General features: G+C 39.5%; 1 protein-coding gene across 3 annotated transcripts in view; it reads right to left on the reverse strand.

The window, feature by feature from the left end:
- Window positions 1-27,742, reverse strand: part of rapgef5 (Rap guanine nucleotide exchange factor 5) — a 163,109-nt gene that overhangs the window by 89,935 nt on the left and 45,432 nt on the right. For all 3 annotated transcript variants that reach the window (XM_031903650.1, XM_031903649.1, XM_018094932.2), the window contains exons 7-8: window positions 24,303-24,351; window positions 2,763-2,839 (exon numbers count right to left, since the gene is read on the reverse strand). In XM_031903650.1, coding sequence (XP_031759510.1) covers window positions 2,763-2,839; window positions 24,303-24,351 — 126 coding nt within the window. The remainder of the gene's footprint in view (window positions 1-2,762; window positions 2,840-24,302; window positions 24,352-27,742) is intronic.

Below are 27,742 nucleotides of genomic sequence, written 5' to 3' on the forward strand. Positions count from 1 at the left end.
GTGTGAGTTTTCTCTAAGTGCTGTAAGTGATAAATGTTTGAAAACCTCCCAAAAATGCATGTGTGTGTGTGTAAGTGTGAGTATAAGTGTGTATTAGTGTAATAAATGTGTGATTGTGTGTTTGTGTGTGTATTTGCCACTTACTTGAGGTCTAGGTGAGGATCTGGAGGAGAAAAACGATCTGGCACACCAGCAGCATCAGCTCATGTGAGGGGGTGGGGCAGGAAGCAGGGGGGCCAGAGGGGGAAGCTGCGGAAGGGAGAGGAGCTGCACACAAAGCCACGAGGATGGCAGGTGAGTCCCATGGGGCCCCTGGGCGATCGCTACCCAGGGGCCACTCGTTCCCCACCTCTGACTATTGTCTGGAGGCTGGGGAACGAGTGGGGAGCGAAGGAATGGCTTGAAAAGCCATTCCTCCGCTCCCAAAACCGGAAGTGCAGCAGGACGTAGAATCTACGTTCTGTGGCACTTTGGTCCTTTGATACACAGGACGTAGATTCTACGTCCTGTGGCACTAAAAAGGTTAAATGCATGTACCTGCACTGGCCAAGACTCCAACTCTCACTATGCTGTGTATGTACGGTGGTTAACAGAGAATCATAGACATGTGCAAGGAATGGAGTATTGTCTGCAGGTTTCCTATACTACAGGTATAGGATATATTATCAAAAAACCCAGAAGGCCCTCACCCATAGACTTTAATCAAATCATTTTAACTATGAAAAAAAATGATTTTCTTTTTCTCTGTAATAATAAAATAGTACCTTGTACTCAATCCTAACTAATACATGAATACATACTGCTGGCAAAACAATCCTATCAGATTTATGATTTCAGGTTTAAATGTTTTTTTAGAGATCTAAATTACAGACCCATTTATCTGGAAAACCCCAGGTCCCCAACATTCTGGATACCAGGTCCCATACCTGTACTACATTGGTATATGCATCTAGTATGTACCAGCAGTATAAATCAGGTGTAAGGAGAAATACCCAGCTTTATATATACATATATATATATATATATATATATATATATATATAATGTCTTTTAGACTACTTTTTGCACCATTTTCCAGCAAAAGGAGTTATATGATAAAAGGTGCTAAGTTTGCCCCAGAGCAGTAATGTATAGCAACCAATTAGTAGGAATTACATACTGTTGTCTGTTAAAAAGCAAACATTTTATTGGTTGCTATGGGTTACAGCTTTTGAGCAAACTTAGTGCCTTTTATTACTTATGGCTGTAAGTCTTTTTAGATACGTTATATTGTAACCAATTTAATCATTGGCCATTGTAGATAGATAAGCATGTGTCCAAAATGCTTCAGGTGTCTGGCCTTGCTGTTCATTTTTATTGGTTTTTACAGAAGATCCCTGGTGATGTGCCTTTCCTTCTTTGCACTATAAGTCTTTATATGTAGCTTAATTTAAGAGAACACCCACTGATAACATGGACTGACAGAAAGGAATCATAAACTGCTAACCCTTATTTTTTAACATGGATAACTAGAAGATGTGGTTTAAAAATAGTATTTTAAAAGTTGAATAAATCCTACTAATGTGAGAAGGATCTGCATGAAAAATGTAAATATTAGCCAATGAAACTGTGTTTGAAAAGCAAAATGATCATGGACATTCTAAATGCCAACTATACAGTATTTCATCAAACAATAACATTGTAACAAAGCATTTTTCAAACTTCATATGATGTAAAGTACATGGGTTTTATTTATCAAGTGGCAAACCAAAGCATCTGCCATTTTCACAATCAATCACTGGTCAGTTTTTGTTTGGCTTTGAGGGTTCAGTACTATGAATAAATAAACAGCATGAGGAGATTTGCACTTTGCACCATGATACGACGACCACTTTTCTGCAATTCTTTGGTGTATATAGCTTTTATGGTTAGTGGGATGCACTTACTGGGGATCACTGGCACTGATCACATTGACACAGTAGTAGCAATCAATATACCTGTGTTACATGCTTCTTTATAAAAAAAAAAAAAAAAAAACAGCAGCAGGACTAAATTCCCTTAGGTATAAAAATCCTCTTCACAAATGAGGCAGGAGGGGCAAACATCCAGCCAGCCAGCTAACCCAATGCTACTAGCTAACACGAAGAAGCTATCAAATGCTGTTATCTGCATTGCATCTGCTCGCTCAAATCGGTTACAGAGAAGGAATTAGATGAACATGTTGCTTCAAAGAAAAATAAACTACAAATATTCAAAAGTGTGCTTAGTATCACTGGCAACAAGTGCTCATGGAACAGATTTAAGGCTTGAACTACTTGAACTGCAATTAAAAGCGTAACACAACCTGTAACATGTAAATTTAAACTATGATATTGATATCTATTAACCTTTTATTTTCTGCATATCATAATGGGGTCCTGCATCTAAAAGCAATTATTTGTATGGTGAAAGAATTCTAAGCAACTTTCATATACACATGAATTCAACTTTTTCAGAGGTTTTGACATGATTTGTAAATGGAATTGCTATTGCAAGCAGTGTCTCTAAAGCTGTTTGCATCCTCTGCACTCCTTGCTCTGACACCTAAAACCTTGTTGGCCACCTGATTAAGGGTTATGGCACATGAGGAGATTATTTGGTAAATCTGCACTACTGTGGGTGAGAATTGCTGGTGGGAAATCAAATGAATCATTTCAGGTTCCCTTTAAATCAGCAATAAGGCTACATGCTACAAAATGCTGCAAATATTACACGGTATAACATGTACTTGGTACTTGGCTTACCTCTGCTTCTGCTGCATGTTCAGCAGTGTCCTCTTGAATGGCTTCTTGTGGGCAGTTTATTTCTTCTTCATCACCAACTTCACAGAGAATAAAAAACAGTTACTCTTTGTTTAATATAAACAAGTGTACATTTATTTTAACCTATATGCCTTATACACCCATTATTTACTGGGTATACTATCTTCACTGGAAAATAAAAAATGTGTTACTCAGAAAAAAGGGGATGCAAAGTCAAAAAACCTACAGTGTAAAAATGTATTCCTCTTAGATGCCTCTAAGCCAATTTTTTCTTATGGCCTCCCTCCTTCTGCATTAGGACTGCTTGCAGGAAAAAGATTTGTTGACCAGATGGATATTCTTTTTATGACATAGGGGCATGAACAGGTTTAATCACCTACTTTCTAAACACTAATACTTAAAAAACCATATCAACAAAAAATCGTAATCTCCAGTAATTCAGGCAAGCAACAGATGATAAAGAATGTGCAGAGCCTTAGTTGCTGTACTAAGCCAGAGCCAATATAAAAATCACAAACCACGAGCAGTAAGACCCAGCAAACCAGTCCCTGTGACATCATCAGAATCCTGTTGTATATTTTATACCAGTGGTGTTGATCCATGTAATGGGCCATTTATCTAATATCCATGTACATAATGAACTATATTAAATGGTGACACAATGCAAATCTCATCATCTTTGGCAGGTACACAGCTTCTTCCTCGCCCAAGTATACAATGCAGGGAACGGTACAGTGGATACTGTTCAAAATGAAAGATTAACAAGTGAATTACCAAAAATAGCACAAGCCAATATGAAAAAAGTCACAGGCCATTTAGGAGCCTTAGTTATTTTACCTGTTTATGTTTTTTTCATCTGAGTGAGAACAAGCAGTGATTAATCTTATAAGATGTTCTTTACCATGCAACAACAAAGCATCTCTCAGACATTAAGGAAAAGTTCTGAGAAGGAATGGCAGACAAATGAGCCCGCTGGCTGTAAACATATTGTGCATTAAAATACAGTTCAGCAGTTAGCTCTTGTGGTTATATTGCTACCTGTGGCAAAGGTGGTACCTGAGATTCTTGGCATGTACTTTGTTTGCTTCCTGTCCAGCTATTCTGACATGATAATACAGGTATGGGACCTGTTATCCAGAATGCTCAGGACCTGGGGTTTTCCGGATAAAGGGATCTTTCCGTAATTTGGATCTCAATAACTTAAGCCTGCTAAAAATTCAGATATTAAATAAACCCAATAGGCTTGTTTTGCCTCCAATAAGGATGAATTCTATCTTAGTTAGGATCAAGTACAAGTGCTGTTTAATCATTACAGAGAAAAAGGAAATAAAAATCAGAATTATTTGTTTATAATGGAGTATGGGAGATGGCCTTTCCATAATTTGGAACTTTCTGGATAACAGGTTTCCAGATAAGGGATCCCATACCTGTTCCATTGTGATAATCTTATCTAATCAAGCTCCTCAAATACCACAACTAGTCAGCATAATGTTACCATTGTGCTTGATAACAGAATAGATAACACTTTGCATAACTTTTTCATTAAAACTCATACAAAAAGGCTCATTGCAAGAGCAGTGGGCGACTTGCACTTTTCCCTGCAATCAGTTGCACATAAAACCATTCACACTAAAGATTCCTGCATTAAAATGTGTTCCTTGCTCCTCCCTATAGTGGTGCTCGGCACCTCTCAGACCTTCCTGCCTTAAGCTCCCAATTATTTGCTGCTGTGACTATTGATGCAGGGGAACCCTGAAGCTACTCCCACCTTCAGAACAAGAGGTAGCTCCAGGGTTTCCTTAGCGTCCTATGTCAATAGGCACAGTTTGGTTGCACTGAAAATACACATCACTTGCAAATGATGCTTGCGAACACCGAAAATGATTCCAGATTCTAGACTCTGTTTATGTCCACAAAGACTGGAATTCTGGAGAAATATGGTGCACTGTGGGGGGAAAAAGGCAATTGCACTTAAAATTGCTCACTGCTGTTGTGTACATAAATGTGCCATATTGGGCTTTTACAGTGATAGCTGTGAATTTTCTCCCTGAATTAGTTATACTGTCAGATTTGTTCATTGCACAAAGTTGATCCAGGGACTGGTTTGAATGCCACCTTTAATCAGAAAGGACTTTTTTCCTCTCTAAGGCTTCCAACTGTAAGCATAGGCGTAGAATCACTGTATTTACTGATACAAAACATGCAACGTCATTCTGCATAGACCATTACTTTACTATTGTGCTAAGTACTCATATACTATTCCAGATTCAGGCTGTTTCTTGTTGGTTGGCGTGATACGCATCAGTACTGGAAAGCTCAAAACAAACGTCATTTTCCTGTCACCTGCATACTCTAAAACAGACTTTTTATGGCACTGGAAAGCCCCACATTCTGCCAATGTTTGTAGTCCATCTTCCTTCCTGTCCTAGCAAAGGAAGGGATATTCTCTGGCTGAGACATATATTGCAGGCCACATCTGAGAAGCAGAAACAGTTACACTGATAACTTAACCTTTACCAGTTGTTGGTAAGTACCTAACAGAACTCAAGAAATGTAGATTAACCCTATGCATAACTGCCATGAGCTACTACAGCAGAGTTATCTGGGAATGACAAAGCCAATAAGGGGGAATAACACTATGGGGCTGATTTATCAGAGTCCAAATTTTAGATCATTAAAAGTACGAGTACAAAAAATTCGTATTAAATACAAAAAATTCTGGTGTGCGTTAATTTTGTGAAAAGTTGCGTCGTGCTTGTACGAAAATATTGTGATGCGATCCGAAAGTTATGAAATTTTCATATCTGAATGATCAGAAACGGCGCAAAAACGTTTCTGACTTTGAACCTTCAGTGCATGATTTTGGAAGCCTCCCATAGGACTCAATGGCACTCTGCAGCTCCAACCTGGCCCAAGGAAAGTCTCCCATAGGGCTCAATGGCACTCTGCAGCTCCAACCTGGCCCAAGGAAAGTCTCCTATAGGACTCAATGGCACCCTGCAGCTCCAACCTGGCCCAAGGAAAGTCACGATACCGAAGCTCAAATGAATAACAAAACTTTCGTACTCGTTGCAACAAATACGATTTTGTCGCACAAATTGTCGCAAAGTACGAGAAAGTCGAGGAAATTAACGAAAAAATCACAAAAAATATGCAAGGTTCTATAAATTAGAAAAAATATGAATTTTTCTTAATCGTACCCAATCGTACATTGATAAATGGGCCCCTATGTGTGAATAACATAATGCATGTCTTATCGGAGAGATCATAAACAGATGTATTCCTCTCACAGATAATCAAACAATGCTTAAAGGTGAAGGAAAGGCTAAGTCACTGGGGGGTGCCAAAATGTTAGGCACCCCCAGTGACTTTAATCTCTTACTTTATACCCCGGGCTGTTGCTAGGACAAAACCGCAACAGCCCAGGGTACCTGCGAGCGAGTGTCTCCTCTTGATTATCTGTCTTGGCGCTCTTGTTTATGTGCAGTAGAGTGAAAAGCTGAACTTTAACAAAAAAGTCGGCTTTTTCACTTTACTGCGCATGCACCGGTCTCGTGATTCAGAAGACAGAAGAAGGAAGAGGAAACCCTCACTGCAGCTACCCCAGGCTGGTGCGGTTTTCTCCTACCAGGAGCACCAGCCCGGGGTAAAAGGTAAGCGATTAAAGTCACTGGGGGGGGTGCCTAACATTTGGCACCTCCAGTGATTTTTACCTTTCCTTCTCCTTTAACTGTTTTTTAATAAACTGATGAACAATTATGCCAAATGTAGGGCATAACAGTTTATCTCATTATTAGAGGGCTACTGGCTGACAGAAGACTACCAATCTGCAGAATCTGGCAAATGCCATAGGGTCTGCTGTAAGATGCCATAGACAGTCACTAGTGTGCTGGTGGGGGGCCTCTGCAAACTCAAAATTTCAGGGCCTATTTTGAACCCCAGTACAGGCTTCATACCACCCAACAGTCCTGATATTTGAGGGACAGCCCCTGTTTAACAGCTCAGCCCGCAGTCCTGGATTCTTATTGAAAAGTCCCTTATTTCCCTTTGATTTCCTGCAATGAATGTCAAAAAGATACAAAGTTTCTCAAACTTAATTAGAAAAGTAGGCTTTTGGCAGAAAGTCCAGAATATTCAACACTTTCACTTAGATACAATTGTAACTAATAAGATAAACAGGTCTCTTGGGGGAACTGAGACTTGCATCTTAAAGGGCAATTTCACCTTCATTAGCAAAACTGTATTAACACTTAAGACAAGACGCCAAACCCCCCAAAAATGTGTTCAAACTTTACATAACCTGACAAATTTTGTAAAATGGTAGTGGAATTTAGGGGAGGTCACAAAAATGGGTGCGGTGACAACAATTTGCTGCATGTATGCGCTGCATTTCTTTTTGTCCCTCTTTGCATTTTTCAAATGTTGGGAGGTATGGGACATTGAGAAATAAACTGAGAGGGCAAAGGAAATGAAGTGATTGTTATGAATACAAACACTTATAAAACACTGACAATATATGTATGAATAATAGTGGCTCAGAAACAAAATGGAAAGGAATATCTTCACTCTGTGCCTTGATTTGTGACCATCTGCACATTTCACTTCAGGAGAAAAAAAGGAGCATAGTTCTGATGTAAAAGTATTTCCCATTTCCTCTGCTTTTCTGGGAAGGTTTCCTCTAATACAACAGACGTAAAACCTGTACCCTTTGGAAAACAGCCAAACACAGAACTGCAGCCTGTGCCAACATAAATGGCATTATTCTCAGCAGCCTCTATTGGCTGGAGACAGAACAGTGCACATATTACTGCACGTATCCACTGATGCATGGGTGGTGTGCATCCACCTCAATCAGGCACAATATTTTGCCACAGTTATTAATGTGTATATTCATTTGTACAGCTTGTGTCTGTAATGTATAGGGCAGCAAATGTGCCAGACTTGCATTAGCATGAGAATGGCAGATCTCTGCGATGAATCAAACAAACCATTGCAACACCCATATTGGGTGTGTAGCTGGGTAAAAAAAAAAGAAAAATTTTTTATTGCTTAGTCCCATTATCTGAGTCAACAAGTAATTTCTAAAAACCCTGCACCTTTTTTTCCAAAATATCTAAATAAAGGTTACAAGTAACCTTTAAATGCATCCCTATAAAATATGAAATTATATATTGCTTTGTTTTAAGAAGAGTCATCTGGCTATTTTATATGCTAGGTGTGGTTGTAGTCCTGCAAAACTTTTGTCATTAACTGTATGTATGATAAATGAAAATAGATTCTGTGCATGAACAAGAAATGAATAAGAGTTTATCACTGACAATGAGCAACCACTGTCTGCAAAAAGCACAGCTTCTAATTATGTTTTCAGCTCCCAGTTTCATTAGGACTTAATTGTGGACTGAAGAGAACACATAATACTTGTGACTTGCATTCATGTCCCTCTGTTTTATTAATCTACCTCTGAAGCCAAAATGAGAATACACAAGGGGGTTTGCTAGGTAGATTGTTACATATTTGCTCATTGTGCAGTGCACAGCTGCTGTAGCCAAATGGCATATATGGGCCGGGCAGTATAAATTACAAGCCCCCTTTGTGACCATTTACCATGGGCCACCAAGCTGCAATGTACAAAATGTAATATATCACATAATGGAAACAAAGAAGTTCAGTGGACTGCAAAATGGTCACTAAACACTTCCGTCTATTTAGAAAATGGGCAGGTTGTCTACCAAAAATCATACCACTTGTAGTACAGAGGTGTTAAACGAATCAATAAATTAAATTAATGTTTTTTTTTTTGGAAACATTTATCAGAAGACACCAGCAGTTTTACGAACTCAAGTGCTAAAATGCTATGTTTTCCAATAAGCCTTAATAAGAATAAGATCATATGGGTGTTTTTATCGTTTCCATCTCCTATTATAAATCTGTTGTGTTCTTTCCGGGTAAAGTAAGACAAATGTTAGTATGTACTGATATACAGGTATGGGACCTGTTATACAGAATGCTCGGGACCTGGGGTTTTCCGGAAAAGGGATCTTTCTGTAATTTGGATCTCCACAATTTAAGTCTGCTAAAAATCATTTCAACACTGAATAAACCCAATAGACTTGTTTTTTCTCCAATAAGGATTAATTATATCTTAGTTAGGATCATTAGTTTTATTATTACAGAAAAAAAGGAAATAATTTTTAAAAATTAGAATTATTTGCTCATAATGGAGTTTATGGGAGATGGCCTTTACGTAATTCGGAACGTTCTGGATAACAGGTTTCCGGATAAGGGATCCCATACCTGTATGTACATATCTATATATCTATCTACCTATCTATATAAACACAGAGGACAAGCAGCGACTTTTTGTTGACTGCAGGTGGATGGTGGCGCACTTGGCGTGTTCTTTACATGTATAATATTATTTTACATTGTATATTCTGCTTTTTTTTTGTTGTTTGAGCTCAGTTCCAAAAAATCTAGCATGAATGGGGTCACACTCGCTTGGTATTACTGCAAAGAGTACATTAATTCTGTGCTAATTTTCAGAATAGTAAATAACAGGAAAGCATCTAGAGACCAGTAAGTATCTATACACCTATCACCAAAGCAAAAAGACAGCAGCTGTCTTTACCAATTAATACAGACAGATAACAATTTAAACTCTAGCATCCCCTAAAATGGCCTTTATGTGTATGTTACTAAAAACAAATCACAAAAGTGTTCAGCTCAGTTGAAATTAATACACATTTTTCAGTGGCCACTATGCTCGAAAGAGGGACTTATGTCGCATATACTGAAATAATTATTTCTGTGAATATTTCAGTGCCTTCAGCTATTTTCTAATGTATCAGTTTACCAAACAATTAATATCAGTAATAACATATGTCCAGAAAGAATTATGCTTGCATGGAATCTCCAGTATGGAAATGTTATTAACATAAGTGTGACCTTGAAGTATATCTAATAATGAATATGCACTTTTTGTGTGTGCTGGCCCAGATTACACCTACAACTGTACAAAGACATTTGTATCCCTGGGGTCTGTCTGCTTGGCAAAATTTCCCATATCTCTAAAAAGGATGTAGGACCCAAGAAAGATACACAGAAACATTTCCTCTCATTCAGAAAGGGATTCGCCAGAATGTGTAGATAAGAAGAAGGAAAAAAAATGAGCAGTAGAGCCACCACATACAGGCACACAAAAGTCATTTTCCCATGCTGTCAGTGTTATTATATGATATAATGACATTGACAGATCGCATCGCAAGGTTTCAGGCAAGGGCAAGGAGGTAATTTGTCAAAGTCACTTGCTTTTGCACTACTGCCAGAAGACCATACGATTTGCAAAATGGACCCGTATGCTTTCCAAAGAAGAACGAACACTGTTGGCCAGAGCGTGAAGTGCCATTGATTTTAGAGTTCTTCTGCTACATTTAACAGTGAAACAACTTATCAGCAGAGGACAATACCAGTTCAGCAGCAGGATGCAATGCCCTAAGTTAGGCCTGTCAATCTCATGGGCCTCCATCAGCCATGCAATTCAACCTCCAGCATCCTCACCTAGCTTACAGGAGAAGGAGAATCTCCCAAATTACATCCATGCATATCAAGCAATGTTATATTTATATTCCTGTACTGACTTAGTATGCCAAATGGTGATTAAATGGGAAATTTAATCTAAGCAATGCTTCCAGAATTCACATACATATCACATACTTTTGCCAATGATCATATTAATTCTCATGGCAAAACCTCAAAGGCAGCAAAGCATTTGAATGACATGCAATTGATTATTTTCTGAATGTTAGAATGTGACATTATTTGGATTTATTGTGACTTTTTGTTTCCTGTTACTTTTACAAAAATATTTAAGAAAAAATTAGGGCGCATGTCTTTATGCAATAAGAGCATCAAGTTGCTTTTTTCATTTTGTCAAATTTGTGGGCAAAATACAGTATTTTACTCCCTAAACAGCACAAATTTACAGGAAAACTGCCAAAAGAGAACATGCGGTTGTCAGTTCTCTGCTGCTTAGGATTGATCCTGGGATGATCGGGTTTGAGGATTAATTGCACAGCTTCTATACATGTCCCCTAGGGGTTCTATAGTAGAACAATGCGCTTCAGCTGTGAGGCTCAATGCAAGAATTTCCAGCAAAAGTAGATTCTACATTGCTGGCATTTCCTATCACCACCTCGTAGGATCTACATGAAGAAGAAATGGGGTAGTTGTGTTCAAAGCTAAGTTATAATCCTATCAGACATATGCAAATCAAACAATTTAAAATTAGCTGTTTCCATGTTTTCATGAGAGATGTTGTAGTAATAAAGAAAAGCAGCATTTCAGTTTTCAGAGGGACTTTGGTCATCTTTAATAATGGATCCTTGCACTGTATAGTTGGGTTTGGCACTGTTGCTTTCATTCTGCCTGTAGCAGAGTAAGTGCTAAAGGCTGACCAGCTGGGACTGCTTGGCCTCAGGTAGCTAATCAGTAGTCCTTAAGACTTAGGCTAATGCCACATGGAGCATATTCACGGGAAGCTGCTCCTACACTTGAAAATAATCTTACCTGTGCCTCCACCCAATAGCATTGAATATTCTCGGGTGCAGGCACATGATTGAATCACATAGTCAAAGGGGGTCAGCCTGAATGAAAATATGATAATTGTTGGATGGGTGGGCGGAGCTGAGAACAATCAGATTTTACCTATTGACTTGGCGGAAATTTAACCTGCTGCCATTCTCACAGTAATAACACCAGGGTCCCCAGGTCCCCTTTTCATAGTAGGTCACTAGACTGCAGTTTTAGTTTTGAAAAAGTGGGCAGGGCTACCAACAGCCAATCAGATTTCACCTATTGAATTTTATTGGTTTGATGCCAGGGTTCCCAAACTTTGCACAGTCAGTCACTGGGTGACTTTGTACTCAAGGTTAGAAAAAGTGGGCGGGGCCAACAACAGATCAGATTTCATTCAGTGACTTCACGTTTTTCAACCCAACATGAAGTTTGCTCTCAAACTTCCCTTTCTAGTTATTTCTGCTCCATCTTATTGCTGCTGCAAGTAATTTTTGTTTGGAAGAAAACTGCCTTTATTTTCTGTATACTGCTGCCGGCTGAATAAAAGCCATTTCTCTTTAAGAGACTTTTTTCTGTCCTAGCATTTACTCTTCGTTACCCTGCCATACCGTCTTTAAATACAAATCTTGCTCAAATATTTTAACTGACACCAGAGAACCCTGGAACAACATGTCAATGCCCTGCATCAATTGGTGCTGCAAATTTGTACCTAAAGAATAGGGCGTACATGTAATTTTGATGTTAAATGCTAGCAGTGATGACATCTAAAATTGCGGCAATTGTGGCAGCACATCACACCCTAGAGGCTGCCCTGATGCTGGAATTATGGTAAAAAAAGCACTGTATTGAGGGTAAAAGAAGCGATGATCTTTCTACACTCCTTAAAATAAGTTAAACAGATGTTCTCTGCACTGTACAGATGAATTCATCCATAACTTGCTACAGTGAGAAGGAGGCCCAGGTGCATTGCCCTGAGCCTTTAGTTAGGGGGGCTGAAACAAGCGTAAATGTGAGAGCAGGCACTCAGTGAGCAGTCCTCAAGGCAGGCATGTAAAAGTCAAGTAGATTTATTAAAGTACCAACAGAAGAGGTAGCCTTACGCATTTTGTGTTGCCATAACATAAATCCACTTGACTTTTACATGCCTGCCTTGAGGACTGCTCACTGAGTGCCTACTCTCACATTCACAGTTGTTTCAGCAGTCCAATAAACCTCCACCACTCTACAACTCTATAACCTGACATGTGTCCCTGCTCCCTGCTTTGTCCCTCAGAGCATCCACATCATTATGAAATGTCTCCTTGCTCCATGCTATGCCACCATCATATTCTTTTTACAATTTCCTACAAAAGGATCCTCTACTGTGTTCTGCTAACATTTTGCTCCAGTGACACATTTTCCTACACTGCTACGCATTGTACCAGAAAAAAAAATACTCATTTAACAAACAGAGTTCACAATTATTGCAGATTGTATCCCCCATGCTACACACCCATTTTTAATGGCACTTCTGTATGCACATCTAAACCTACAAGGGTTAAAATGCCAAGCGTATGTTTCACAGATGGGAAGGGGTTTAATAATAGATTTCCCTTACTCTCTGCTTATTGTTTACTCAGCATGATGCTCATGTAAAGCAAAACGTTTCTTTCATTTTCAGTCTATGTTTATTGCTAACATACAGTCTATGTTTATTGCTAAAACCAGCAAGCATATAATGCTCCATTCTTCATCTATATCAAAAGCGTAGGATGTAGCAAAAGCAAATGAGCAAGCAGTGACATTCCCTTTCTTGTCTTTAACAAAGTTTGGATTTTCTCAAGTAAAACAATACAAACAAAAAAATGACTTTTTAATATAAGTGAATTGAGTTCTGCCAAATACAGTAAAAAGTGAATGCAATAAATGAGCAGCCTGAAGTCTCCCTGTGCAGCTACACAGTAACCTTGTTATAAACTGCATTTCTGCTAGTGCTAAAGCAAAACAGCTTCAAGTACCCTCTGAGAGCCAAGGCCATGGCTGTGATATAGCAAGCATATTCATTTGTTATTACCTTTCAATTATATAGCCTCAACATATATGTTATTTTTTTCTTCAATTCACTGCCTGCCCCAGGAGATAACAGTCTAGCGCAGTATGTTTTTGAACCAAAGCATGTAGGAGTAACCCAAACAAACTTGGGGACAGCATGCAAATTTACTAAGGTGGTGCCCTGGGCAGAATCAAACCCAATACCTTATGCTTTAAGCCAGTGATGCAAACCGCTGTGTCAGGCTAGGAACTGCCCAGAAACTTTTTTACCAATTGCTAAGCTATAAGGGCTCTGCAGATGCAGTGGGCAAGTTGTGATTTTCCCCACAGTGAGTTGCGTCTAGTGATGAGCTAATCTGTCATGTTTCGCTTTGCTTCTGAATTTGCAAAATGGCAAATATTCAGCAAATGTGTTTAAGTTTTTTCGCAAAACTTTTATTTTTCAAAGCAACTTTTTTTTGCTGCCATTGGAGTCTTTCAGCTTTGTTTCTGCAGCAAAACCTAGCAAAAAAAGGTACTAGCATCAATACTTCCATGCAGTTGGGCAGAGCTCTGCTGCAGCTATTGGTGCACAGTGCTGTGTGAACACTGAAGCTACGGCCCCCTCCTGACCAGGCAATAGCTCCAGAGTTCCCTCAGCGCCCTGCATCAATAGAGACTAAAGAATTGGGCTCAGACGTCATTTGCACACCAAACTCTGAAAATGATGCCAGACACACTGTAAAAAATATTTGGCACAACTACATTCAATTAGCAATAAAGCACACAAGCAGTTGCTCAGGCTTCCATGTGGTATCATTGCATGAAAGGTTGGTAAGCCAACATGAATCCAAATGATTGTCAGTCTGCTCAAAAATTGATTAAAGTGAATTAAAAATCTGTGTGTGCATGCTTAGTGTGCCCAAATATAGCTGCCTATGTTAAATTCTATAATATAAAAATTCCCACTACATAATCCAAACACCTCTGTAGGTATATGATAACACAGCACAGTACATGATATATGATATACAGTATATGAGGACATTTTTGGACAAACTATTACAGTACAGTTTGCTTGGCGCACCTTCCCAACAAAAAGTGTTTTTGATGCACTAATTATTAAAATTCATTCATATGAACTGCAGCTTGCAGGTTGCCATACTAAAGTGATGCTGTAGATGGCAGCCTTGGAGCAAAATATATTTGCAAGGGGAATTAAAAAAGAAGATTTAGAAAAAAGCAACTAAGTCTCTTAAATACTTAATGATATCGTAAAATAAAAGCAATAAAATAGTCTAACAAGAAAACACTCAATGGTTCGTACCTTTAAAAAATATTGAATATGAGTGGGATAAAACAATGACTGCAATGCACTGCAGTTGCATCACATAACAGCATGACTGAGACTGTTACAGTGCCTATAGGAGCTAATCTCTCCGCAACACCTATCGACCCTTATAGGTAGGGAGTTTTGGGGGTAAAATCCCAAACTACTTAGTTTCTAGCCCAGAAGGCCATAACAACTGGCAAACAACCAGGAAATGGAAGTGTCACTGCTATAAAAACACACCAAAAGGGTAGTGGTATTTAATAATTCAGTTTTACAGACCATTTTTCTGCTGGGTATACTTTTCTGCCTGGGTAAACGGGGGATGCTGATAGTTATGAAACATATTTTGCAGTAGTGGACGTGATTACAGTACATAATAAATAATAATCAAACAGATGCACCTGTACTGCTATGTTGGTATCCTATATGCATGCACTGGTGGGTATGAAAACTAGCGATCAATGTTAATGCTTTACAGCCTTAGCTGTAGTTGGTTCTGTCACTTCCATAATTCCAGCAGTAACATTATATATATATCCTTGGGAAAGGTACTAATAAGGACTGAAACGTCAGATTTTTTTTGTGCAATGTGCTTAATAAAGGCATAAACTTTTAATAAGCGTGTGCTGGTCTAGAAATATTTTTTATACATCAGTTTTGACTGTGCACCCCGCTTGGTGAATTTAACACAGGGATGCATTAGTCGATATGTGATATGCACATTTGCAGTATATTGTATTTATACATATTCCATGTGTGTCGTCATTAAAGTGGTAGAGCAAATGGTACGACACGCAGAAGCATATGTTAGTCCAACAGCTATTTGCGAGGGGTCCAGGAACCTTACAGAAGGGCACACAGAAAACTGCACAGTTTGCCAGAAATGAAGCCACTCTCTGTTAACTGATGTTTCTCACAAGGATTAGCACCTAGAAATTCAGTGGATATCTTTGTTCTTGCTGAGGTGTAAGGTTTCTCCTTATGTTTGAATCAAGCTTAATGAGTCGTTACAAAAACATTTACTTAATGTTGTATTTATCTAATTCCCATGCAGTAGGTAAGACAATATATATATATTTGTACAGTGCAGCCAACAGAGGTTACTTGTTGTAATCTTGTCCTGAGTTCACTAATTCTGCTATTAAAGGCATACTGATAGATTTTTATATTTTAGTACAGGTATGGGACCTGTTATCCAGAATGCTCAGGACCTGGGTTTTTCCAGATAAGGGATCATTCCATTCTGCTAAAAAAATCCCTTAAGCATTGAATCAACCCAATATGATTTTTTGCCTCCAATAAGGGTTAATTATATCTTAGTTACGTAGTTAACGTACAAGGTGCTGTTTTATTATTACACAGAAAAGGGAAATCATTTTTAAAAAATTATAATTATTTGATTAACATGGAGTCTATGAGAGATGGCCTTCCCATAAATCAGAGCTTTCTAGACAAAGGGTTTCCAGATAATGGATCCTATACCTGTAGGACGATCTCCAAGACCTGATATCCTTAAGACTAAACTTTTTTTTTTTCAGAAGACCTATATTTGGTGGGCTCTGAATATCCAAGACAGATGCGGTACATTTACTAAGGGTCTTATTTTTTTCCCTAGCATACGTGATTTTTGCACTAAAAACTAATTTTTTTTTGCCATTTATTATGCATCAAAGTCATGAAAAGCAAAAATTTAAAAATATGCCATTTATAATCTGTCATGGTTATGTAGTCAATAAGAGCTGTCCTAGGCAAATTGTAACGAGCTTCATTTAATACATGGTTTTGGAGGTTTTCGTGTTCTTACAAAAAATCTTGAAAGCCCAGAGCACCCTGGGAGCCGGCACCTCTAATACAGGTGGGGGGAATAGTGCTAGGAAGGGAAGGCAGGCTATAGTTGTAGGGGATTCAATTATTAGAAAGGTGGATAGGGTAATTTGTCGCAAAGACCCTACATGCCGAACTGTGTGTTGCTTGCCTGGTGCTAGGGTTCGGCATGTGGTGGAACGAGAGGACAGATTGTTGGGAGGGGCTGGGGAAGACCCGGCGGTCTTGGTACACATAGGTACCAATGACAAAGTTAGAGGAGGGGGGGAAGTCCTCAAGAACGATTTTAAAAAGCTAGGTGCGAAGTTGAGGGCGAGGACTTCCAAGGTAATTTTCTCAGAGATATTACCTGTGCCACGAGCAACATTAATAAGGCAGCGGGAGCTTAGGGAGATTATTATTAATGCGTGGCTGAGAGATTGGTGCAGGGAGGAGGGCTTTGGGTTTCTCCAGAACTGGGCTGATTTCTCAATCGGCTACAAGCTCTTTGCCAGGGATGGGCTGCACCTCAATGATGATGGGGCAGCTGCTTTGGGGGAAAAGATGGCTAGCGGGTTGGAGGAGATTTTAAACTAGGAGTGGGGGGGGGGAGGGTGCAGTGGGAAATTCTGTGGTAGACAGGATAGATGAGGTAGTGGGCATAGTAAGGGAAAATGGGGGAGGAGACTTGCTTCGGGATACTGATAATGGCAGGGAGGCCCATAAGTTGTTTACACGTCATTCTCACGCCGGAACCAGTATTAAATGTATGTTTACCAATGCAAGGAGTCTGACTGGTAAAATGGGAGAGCTGGAGGTACTGGCGTTGGAGCGGAAATATGATGTGATTGGAGTTGCTGAAACTTGGTTGAATGAGTCTCATGACTGGGCTGTTAATATTGGGGGGTATACATTGTTTCGGAGGGACAGGGGCAATAGAAAAGGAGGAGGAGTGTGTCTGTTCATTAAGCAGGAATTAAAAGCAAATATTAAGGAGGAAGTGATGGGGTTAACAGAGGGAGCTGAATCCTTATGGGTTGAGCTTCTCACAGATAGTAAAGAATCTACCAAACTAATTGTAGGGGTATGCTATAGACCCCCTAATGTAAGCGAAGAGGAGGAGGCTCAGCTCCTGTTGCAAATAGAAAAGGCTGCTAGTTTGGGGCAAGTGATAATAATGGGGGATTTTAATTACCCTGATATTGACTGGGGCAATAGTACTGCCAGGACAGTAAATGGGAACAAGTTTATAAACTTGCTGCATGACAACTTTATGTCACAAGTTGTTGAGGAGCCAACCAGGAACCATGCTATACTAGATCTAGTGATCTCTAATAACCCAGAACGTATAGCAAATGTGCAAGTGGTTGAACCCCTGGGTAATAGTGACCATAATGTTATTTCATTTGATGTTTGGTGCAGGAAACAAATTTACACGGGGGCAACAAAGACAATGAATTTTAGGAAGGCAAATTTTAGCTCCTTAAGGGCAGTGCTTCAGGGCATAGATTGGGGCATTATGTTTTCTGATAAAAACACAGAGCAGAAATGGTTGTCATTTAAAATTATATTAAATCATTACTGTTCTCAATTATTCCATTAATAAGAAAAAGTAGAAGTGTTAAGAATCAACCTATGTGGCTTAACTCTGAGGTAAATAAGTTAATAGGGAAAAAAAGGAAAGCTTTTAAGAAATATAAGTCAGAGGGGACAGTAGATGCGTTTAATGATTATAAACACTATAACAAGTGTTGTAAAACAGCAATCCGGAAGGCAAAGATAGAAAATGAGGAGCGCATCGCGGCCGAGGCCAAGACTAACCCCAAAAAGTTTTTTAAGTATATTAATAGTAAAAAGATGCAGGTTGAGGGTGTGGCCCCATTGAGTTATAATAACAATATGGTTACAGCGGATACAGAAAAGGCAGATGTGCTTAACCAGTTCTTTTCTTCTGTGTATACAGTAGAGGAGCCAGTGGGCCAAGTCCCACCCAATAGCTGCACTGTTGCCTCAGCTCCAACTACACAGTGGTTGGCACAGGATATGGTGCTTAAAGGGTTACACACGATAAATGTAAACAAGGCACCTGGGCCAGATGGAATACACCCTCGGGTACTGAGAGAGCTAAGGGCAGAATTACAGTGGCCCTTGTTTCTGATATTCTCAGACTCTCTTTCATCAGGTTTGGTACCTAGGGATTGGAAGAAGGCGAATGTCATTCCCATATTTAAAAAGGGAGTAAGATCTCAGCCTGGCAATTATAGGCCTGTAAGTTGAGCTAGAATTCCATGGGAAAATTAGTGTAGACGGGGTAGGGGGACTAGCAAAGGGTTGTGGGGGAGGAGTGAGGGGGGCATATAGTTTATCAGATAAGGAGCTTCCGTTACAAGGAAAGCAGTCTCATAATTGCCTTAGCTCTAATTCTCCCTTAGCTAATGTAAACATCAGAGGGAGAAGTAATAATCTCCGCTGCATGCTGGCTAATGCGCGTAGCTTGTCGGGTAAATTAGGGGAGCTGCAAGCTATTGCATGTATTGAAAATTATGATTTAATAGGTATCACTGAGACCTGGTGGGATGATAAATGCGACTGGGCTGTGAATTTAAATGGTTATACACTTTTTAGGAGGGACAGAGAGATTAAAAAGGGTGGAGGGGTTTGTCTTTACGTAAAGTCAGACTTAAAGCCATGTAATAAAGACATTACCAATGAAAACGTCGAATCTCTTTGGGTAGAAATTTCAGTAGGGCTGAAGGTCACAAAGAAAATGATCATTGGTGTATGTTATAAACCACCCCGTATAGATGAGGGGGATGAGGCCCAGCTATTGTTGCAAATGGAGGAGGCTTCAAAACTGGGTCAAGTTGTTGTTATGGGGGACTTTAATTATCCGGACATTGACTGGAGTAATGGGGTGGCTAAGTCAGAAAAAGCTAGTAGGTTTGTAAATATGCTAAATGACAACTTTTTATTTCAGGCGGTTCAAGAACCCACTAGGAATGACGCTATTTTGGACCTGGTGATTTCTAATAATAATGAACTTATCTCTAACATTTGTGTGGGTGAGCATTTGGGGAACAGTGATCACAACATGGTCTCCTTTGAGATAATGCTGCAGAGACAGCGCTATAAGGGAGTAACTAAAACACTCAATTTTAGACGTGCAGACTTTGCCAGTATAAGGGCATCTCTGCAATGTGTCAACTGGGAAAGGCTTTTCATGGGGTTAGACACAGAAGGAAAATGGAACATCTTTAAAACATTGCTTTGTAGGTATACACAACAGTATATCCCCCTAGTAAGCAAGGAGAGGCATCGCAAAGCAAAACCTTTATGGCTGAATAAAAGTGTTATTGTCGAGGTTGGTAAGAAAAAACGTGCTTTTAGGGCATTCAAGTTAGCTGGGACAGCGGAAACTTTCATCAGGTACAAGGAAGGAAATAAAGCATGCAAAAAAGCTATCAGGCAAGCTAAAATAGAGATGGAAAGGGATATTGCAGCTAGGAGTAAAAAGAATCCAAAATTATTTTTTAATTATGTGAATAGTAAAAAAATGAAGCAAGAAGGGGTGGGAACTTTATTATCACGGGGGGGTACGTTGGTTGATGAAAACGGGGAAAAAGCTGAAATTTTGAACTCTTATTTTTCATCTGTCTATACATCTGAGGAGCCAGATAATGAAGGCTTCCCTTGTAATATGCCCAGTTCTAGTAATTTAGCTACTGACGCATGGGTCACTCGGGAGGAAATTCAAAAGAGACTTGAACATGTAAAGGTAAACAAAGGTCCAGGGCCGGATGGGATTCATCCCAGGGTATTAAATGAGCTGAGCGCTGTGATTGCCAAACCTCTTCACTTAATTTTTCAGGATTCATTGAGGTCTGGCATGGTGCCAAGAGACTGGCGGATTGCTAATGTGGTGCCGTTATTTAAAAAGGGATCCCGTTCTCAGCCTGAAAACTATAGGCCTGTTAGTCTGACATCAGTAGTAGGAAAACTTTTGGAAGGGGTAATAAGGGATAGGGTACTTGAATACATTGCAGTTCACAATACTATTAGTTTGTGCCAGCATGGTTTTATGCGTAACAGATCTTGCCAGACTAATTTAGTTGCCTTTTATGAGGAGGTGAGTAGGAACCTTGATGCTGGAATGGCAGTTGATGTCATCTACTTGGACTTTGCTAAAGCGTTTGATACAGTACCTCACAGAAGGTTAATGATCAAATTAAGGAATATTGGCCTAGAACATAATATTTGTAATTGGATAGAGAACTGGCTGAAGGATAGAGTACAAAGAGTGGTTGTAAATGGAACATTTTCTAATTGGACCAGTGTGGTTAGTGGAGTACCGCAGGGGTCAGTCCTTGGGCCTTTGCTGTTTAACTTGTTTATTAATGACCTGGAGGTGGGCATAGACAGTATTGTTTCTATTTTTGCTGATGACACTAAATTGTGCAAAACTATAAGTTCCATGCAGGATGCTGCCGCTTTGCAGAGCGATTTGACAAAATTAGATAACTGGGCAGCAAACTGGAAAATGAGGTTCAATGTTGATAAGTGCAAAGTTATGCACTTTGGTAGAAATAATATAAACGCAAACTATCTACTGAATGGTAGTGTGTTGGGGGAATCCTTAATGGAGAAGGATCTAGGGGTTTTTGTTGATAACAAGTTGTCTAATTCCAGGCAGTGTCATTCTGTGGCTACTAAAGCAAATAAAGTGCTGTCTTGTATAAAAAAGGGCATTGACTCAAGGGATGAGAACATAATTTTGCCCCTTTATAGGTCCCTGGTAAGGCCTCACCTTGAGTATGCAGTGCAGTTTTGGGCTCCAGTCCTTAAGAAGGATATTAATGAGCTGGAGAAAGTGCAGAGACGTGCAACTAAACTGGTTAAGGGGATGGAAGATTTAAACTATGAGGTTAGACTGTCGAGGTTGGGGTTGTTTTCTCTGGAAAAGAGGCGCTTGCGAGGGGACATGATTACTCTGTACAAGTACATTAGAGGGGATTATAGGCAGTTGGGGGATGTTCTTTTTTCCCATAAAAACAATCAACGCACCAGAGGTCACCCCTTTAGATTAGAGGAAAGGAGTTTCCATTTGAAGCAGCGTAGGTGGTTTTTCACGGTGAGGGCAGTGAGGTTATGGAATGCCCTTCCTAGTGATGTGGTAATGGCAGATTCTGTTAATGCCTTTAAGAGGGGCCTGGATGAGTTCTTGATCAATCAGAATATCCAAGGCTATTGTGATACTAATATCTACAGTTAGTACTAGTGGTTGTATTTATAGTTTATGTATGTGAGTGTATAGATTGGTAGGTGTGGGTTAGGTGTGCTGGGTTTACTTGGATGGGTTGAACTTGATGGACACAGGTCTTTTTTCAACCCTATGTAACTATGTAACTATGTAACTATGTAACTATGTTTGACATCCGTGGTGGGCAAGTTATTTGAAGGCTTGTTAAGGGATCACATTCAAAATTATGTAGTGGAGAATGCCATTATGAGCAGTAATCAGCATGGCTTTATGAAGGACAGGTCATGTCAGACCAATTTAATTGCTTTTTATGATGAGGTAAGTAAGAAGCTGGACAGTGGGGATGCAGTAGATATAATCTATTTGGATTTTGCCAAAGCATTTGATACCGTTCCTCACAAACGACTGCTTTCTAAGCTAAGGTCTATTGGTCTTAATGAAGTCGTTTGCACATGGATAGAAAACTGGCTACAGGATCGGGTACAGAGGGTGGTTGTTAATGGTACATTCTCTACTTGGAGTAAGGTTCTCAGTGGGGTCCCTCAGGGTTCTGTACTGGGTCCACTTTTGTTTAATTTGTTCATAAATGACTTAGATGAGGGTATTATGAGTAATGTATCAGTGTTTGCAGATGACACAAAACTCTGCAGACCAGTCAATTCTATCCAGGATGTGACATTCCTGCAGCAGGATCTTGACCAACTGGCAATCTGGGCAGCTAAGTGGCAGATGAGATTTAATGTGGATAAATGTAAGGTCATGCACCTGGGATGTAAAAATATGCAAGCCCCGTATACCCTTAATGGGACTGCACTAGGCAAATCCCTAATGGAGAAGGACCTTGGAGTCCTTGTAGATAATAAACTTGGCTGTAGCAAGCAATGCCAGGCAGCAGCTGCAAGGTCAAACAAGGTTTTGAGCTGTATTAAAAGGGGTATAGATTCACGGGAGGAGGGGGTTATTCTTCCCCTTTACAGAGCGCTGGTAAGGCCCCATCTAGAATATGCTGTTCAGTTTTGGTCTCCAGTGCTCAAACGGGACATTATTGAGTTAGAGAGGGTCCAGAGAAGGGCAACTAAGCTGGTAAAGGGTATGGAAAGTCTCAGTTATGAAGAAAGACTGGCCAAGTTGGGTCTGTTTACACTGGAGAAGAGGCGCTTAAGAGGTGACATGATAACTATAAATAAATATATAAAGGGATCATATAATAACATTTCTAATGTTTTATTTACCAGTAGGTCCTTCCAACGGACACGAGGGCACCCACTTCGTTTAGAAGAAGGGAGGTTCCATTTAAACATTCGGAAAGGATTTTTTACTGTGAGAGCTGTGAAGTTCTGGAATTCCCTCCCCGAATCAGTTGTGCTGGCTGATACATTATATAACTTTAAGAAGGGGCTGGATGGATTCTTAGCAAGTGAGGGAATACAGGTTATGGGAGATAGCTCTTAGTACTAGTTGATCCAGGGACTGGTCCGATTGCCATCTTGGAGTCAGGAAGGAATTTTTTCCCCTCTGCGGCAAATTAGAGAGGCTTCAGATGGGGTTTTTTGCCTTCCTCTGGATCAACTAGTAGTTATGCAGGTTATATATAGGCATTATGGTTGAACTTGATGGACGTATGTCTTTTTTCAACCCAACTTACTATGTTACTATGTTACTATGTTTTAGGTTTTCGTGTTCTTTCCATTGTTGTTCCGCATTTTAATCAGTTTGTGCTTTTTATATTTGGATTTTTCAATAAATGATTAATGTGACTAGCTGTTTAGTGGAAATGAGTTTATTTGCGGTTTCAAAAAACTCTAAAACCCCACCAAAAGCTGGACACAGGGCGGTGGTGATGCCGGGGGGTTGGAGACAGTGATGTCATAAGGGCGGGGCTATGAAACTATGATTGGCAATTGGCTGATCACCAATCAGCCTAGGAAAGTTCTGCCGGTTTTCCAAATTAGTAAAACCAGGCAGGCAGTTTTGACCCAGACAGCCCTTCTGAAAACTGGACTGTTTGGGTCAATACAGGTGGCAACCATAAGGCCTCCCCATGTGCAGGATCAACACTTTAAACTGTATTTTAAAAGGTGTATAAAGTATTAAGTTTGACTTAAAACTATTGGGGAAGAAAACTAGAGGTAGAAAGAACTCCAGTGTGTGCTCCCATCTGAAAAAGTATGGTAATTTGTGCCGGTATGTGGTCATATGTAAAGTCATTAACATTACTGGTGTTTGTGGCACATATAAACTCATCATTTCATCATCTAGAGCTTGTATGATACTATGCCACTAATAACATAGAACAAAACTATTTGTGGTTGCTTACAGCATTGACTTAAACATCTATTTCAGATGCATGGCTATATAAATGAATATCTGCCAATTTCTGCTTTACCACTCCATGAGTTGAGGATCCCCATTGTTAGAGAGCAGGCTGACATATAGAAGGGTTAAAGCTCTGACCAGTCCTTTGAACTGCAGAAAATCCAATAAGGCCTTCTGCCAGAAGTCTAACATTTGTGTGGTATTTTTGTTGTGGTTCATTACTACTCACCAGATTTTCTTGCTTTCAGAGCAATTACAGCTGCCAGCTCCCGCTGCACCTATTAAAACAAAGAAAGAAAAGGATCTCAAGTCCATAAAGAGGCATTTTTGTGAAGATGTGCTTAGTCAAGTTCAGCTAATTTCTTCAATGACCTTCATTTTATTTGGCAAAGTGTCTGGGCAAAGGCTAAATGTGTTGTGACATGAACATCCTCTCTGTGCATGAGTGAGCAGGAGATGAAATGCCTTCAATTGGTTGCTAACATGCACGGGCTGCAGTGAGTAAACTTTATTTCTAGCACTGTTTGAGCTCTATATATGAAAAGAGAGATAAGGATCCGTGAGTCAGCATCCAGAAAGCAAGTTGTAAAATTAGATTTTTATTCTTAGCATTATCACTTTATACATAAAAACTATGAATATCCTGTAAATTATTTTCTTATAAATGAGGTTTAGTGATGTTATCAGTTATAGCTGGTACTTGGTGATGTAATTTGTGTCACTTGACTTTCTGAAACGTGAGTATTATAAAGTATAATGAACCTCCTGCTGTAAAATATGAAGATATTAGACGTCACCTTGGAGTGCTATGACTTTGACTATGACTATGATTCTATACTTTTAAACGGCACGTTCTGACATCAAATGGACAGCAAGGTGGGAGAGGAAAAAAGATGGAAAGAATGAGTAAAAGATGGAAAGGATGAGTAAAAGACAGTAGAGGGGAAGTGTTGGGGGAGAGGGAGCAGAGGTGGAATGAAAGGTAGGAAGGAGGTTAACAGAGGGGATGAGAGGAGAGGAGGACAGGGTTGTTGAGAATCTGGAGCGAAGTGAGGGAGCTCCCTAAAGACAAACACTTAAATATAGAAAACTCTAGATTACAATCTGGACCAACACAGTACTGAAAGTATTAATATCAACAGCCTTGCATTTTATTTTTTTGCTTTAGGAAGAGAATTTGACAACATAACAGCTCTTGCAATAAAAATTACTTTTCACCAAAAGATGAAATTGCCTTTCATTTCAAGGGGTGTTCTTGTGCCTTGTACCTGAGGACCACATCAACGAGCCAATGCAGTCCCCGATCCAACGGAAAATGAAACCTGCCCCATCGAGATCTGGCCAATTTAAGGTCAGTTCTTGGTTGGGAAGGCCCATCGAGGGGTACACATACATGGGCAGATAAACTGCCAAATCAGCAGCTAAAATCTGCCCGTGTAAGGCCACCTTTTTGATAAAGAAAATTTTGCAGATCACAATGCATTTTGTGTCCCTGTAATGTAGCTTGCAAGAAGCCAATAATGGCTGTTTGCAGTCTTATTGTGCACACTCAAACCTCATTAACAGCAGATCCATTAATCATGTTGGATGCTATTTGATAAACAGGCATTTCAGCAACATATACTAAAATATCCCTGCCAGGTGTTGCAAAAGAATTCTTAACACATGCTAATGAAATTGAACATCTTACTGAAAGATTGGGCAATTGCACAAGGTACAGCAATTCATATGGCTTTGCCAAGTCAGCAGCTCTGCTCTCTTTGCACTAATTAACAGATTCATCGAGGAGAAGAATTTTAAACCTTGCAGTGTGAAAAAAAGCACCCTGGTGATTTTAACATCTGTCAGTTTGTGAATATGAATTATAGTATTGCACAGTGTTGCCCTGTATCTGTATATTATACAATTACCTTGAAGTAGGACTTATATATTAAGGGTGGGGGTATTTGTCCTGGTTCAGTAAGCAAAAGGAGAAATTTAATTGCAAATGCTATATAGCTGTGTGCACAAATATATGCAAATTTACATCTGTAAATGTATTTGCACCACGGCAATATGGCATTTTGCATCAATACTGTAAGTACCTATAATGTCAATGCCTTATTGTGTGTTTCCCTACCTGTGGGGTTGGCTCACTTATCCCCATATCCCCCAGTATGTTTTGATGAATTGCATGGATTGACACAGGAGAACCCTGAAGATGCAACCACCTCGAAAAAGAAAGAAGCCCCAGAGTCCCAACAGCAGGCTGCACCAGTGGACGTGAGCACAGACATTGTTTTGATACCAAAAGTATTTAGTAACAACATCTGAACACTGTGGAGAAAAATGGCGACTTGCATCCAAAGTTGCCCTTTGCACACTGCACTTGTGCTTGTAAATAATCTCTATTGTTTCTATTCAAGAAGAGCACCAGTTTTGTACTTTACAGTAGTACATTATTCTCAAAGGTTAAAAGAGGCTTCAAAATGTTGTATTAATATTAATGTACTGTACTTTCATAAAATATGTATAGAATCAATTGCTCGGTATGCTGTTTTAACTAAGCATGTGTGTTATTTATGAATCGAATTTATGTCTATTTAACAATGAAGAATAGACACTAAAATAAAGTGGCATCCGAGGTAAGCACCTGTTGTCCCTTCCACTCACCACCTCTCCCAGTCCCCCCCACTTGCCACTCAAGTCTTCCCATTTCCTCACCCTTCCTTCTTCAGCTCCCCTTTCAGGAACTATAATGTACTCTGGGCAGTGGGAATGCAGAATATAATGCAGTCATTTTCTTTCTTTTATTTTCACAGTTGTGCCCTAGGCAGGTGCCTTTTCTGTCTACCACTAGTTCCTGCACTGAGACTAAACATGCTATGTGAACTAGGTGGCTATAATGGTTGCCCTAGCTGGGGCCTACACAGCTCACTGTTGGAAAAAAAAGTACCTTAACTGGGTATTAAAAAAGTGGCTACAGCTGTCTGTAAGTAGAAACAACGCCCCAATAAATACATGACCTCCTGTCACCTTACCTGTATTTCAAATGTAAAATACATAACAAATGCTAATTTCTGCATGTAGGGTAAAACAGTTTTGAATCTCTAAGGGGCAATTAGCAGATATAGGAATAAACTCCAATGTATTTCTAGTGTATGTTAACATAATAAAGCACATCATAGTTTACAGAGCCCAAAGGTGAAATAAATAATCCACTCGAAGAAGGCTGATCTTTGCCATTCAGATCATTTATATTGAGTTGTTTGTCTTTATACTGAATAAAGCAAAATTGCTTTATTCAACTAACAAGACTGCAACTTTGGTAGCCACCACAAGGTGGCAGTGCCACATAGGGCAAATGGAATCATACTGCGCAGAATATGCAACATCTCTACGACATGCAACCTGATTAAGTATGTATATTGTTTTACCTATAGGCTGCTTGTACACTCAGAACTGTACATTGAAATAATACATTAATAAAACAGACAGCGGACAACAGAACAACAGAACATAAATACTTATATAAAATATAAGCAATTACATTAATTAAATAAAAAACAAGCAAATAAGAATTCCAGCATAAGGGCCGTGGTAGAAGGGGAGATTAGCAGGTGACTGATCTCCGTTGTTGCGGCGAGAATGTAAAGCGCCGGTGGAATGGCATATGCGGCGCCGCGATTT

This window comes from Xenopus tropicalis, chromosome 6 (assembly GCF_000004195.4).
Source record: "Xenopus tropicalis strain Nigerian chromosome 6, UCB_Xtro_10.0, whole genome shotgun sequence".
Lineage (NCBI taxonomy): Eukaryota > Metazoa > Chordata > Amphibia > Anura > Pipidae > Xenopus > Xenopus tropicalis.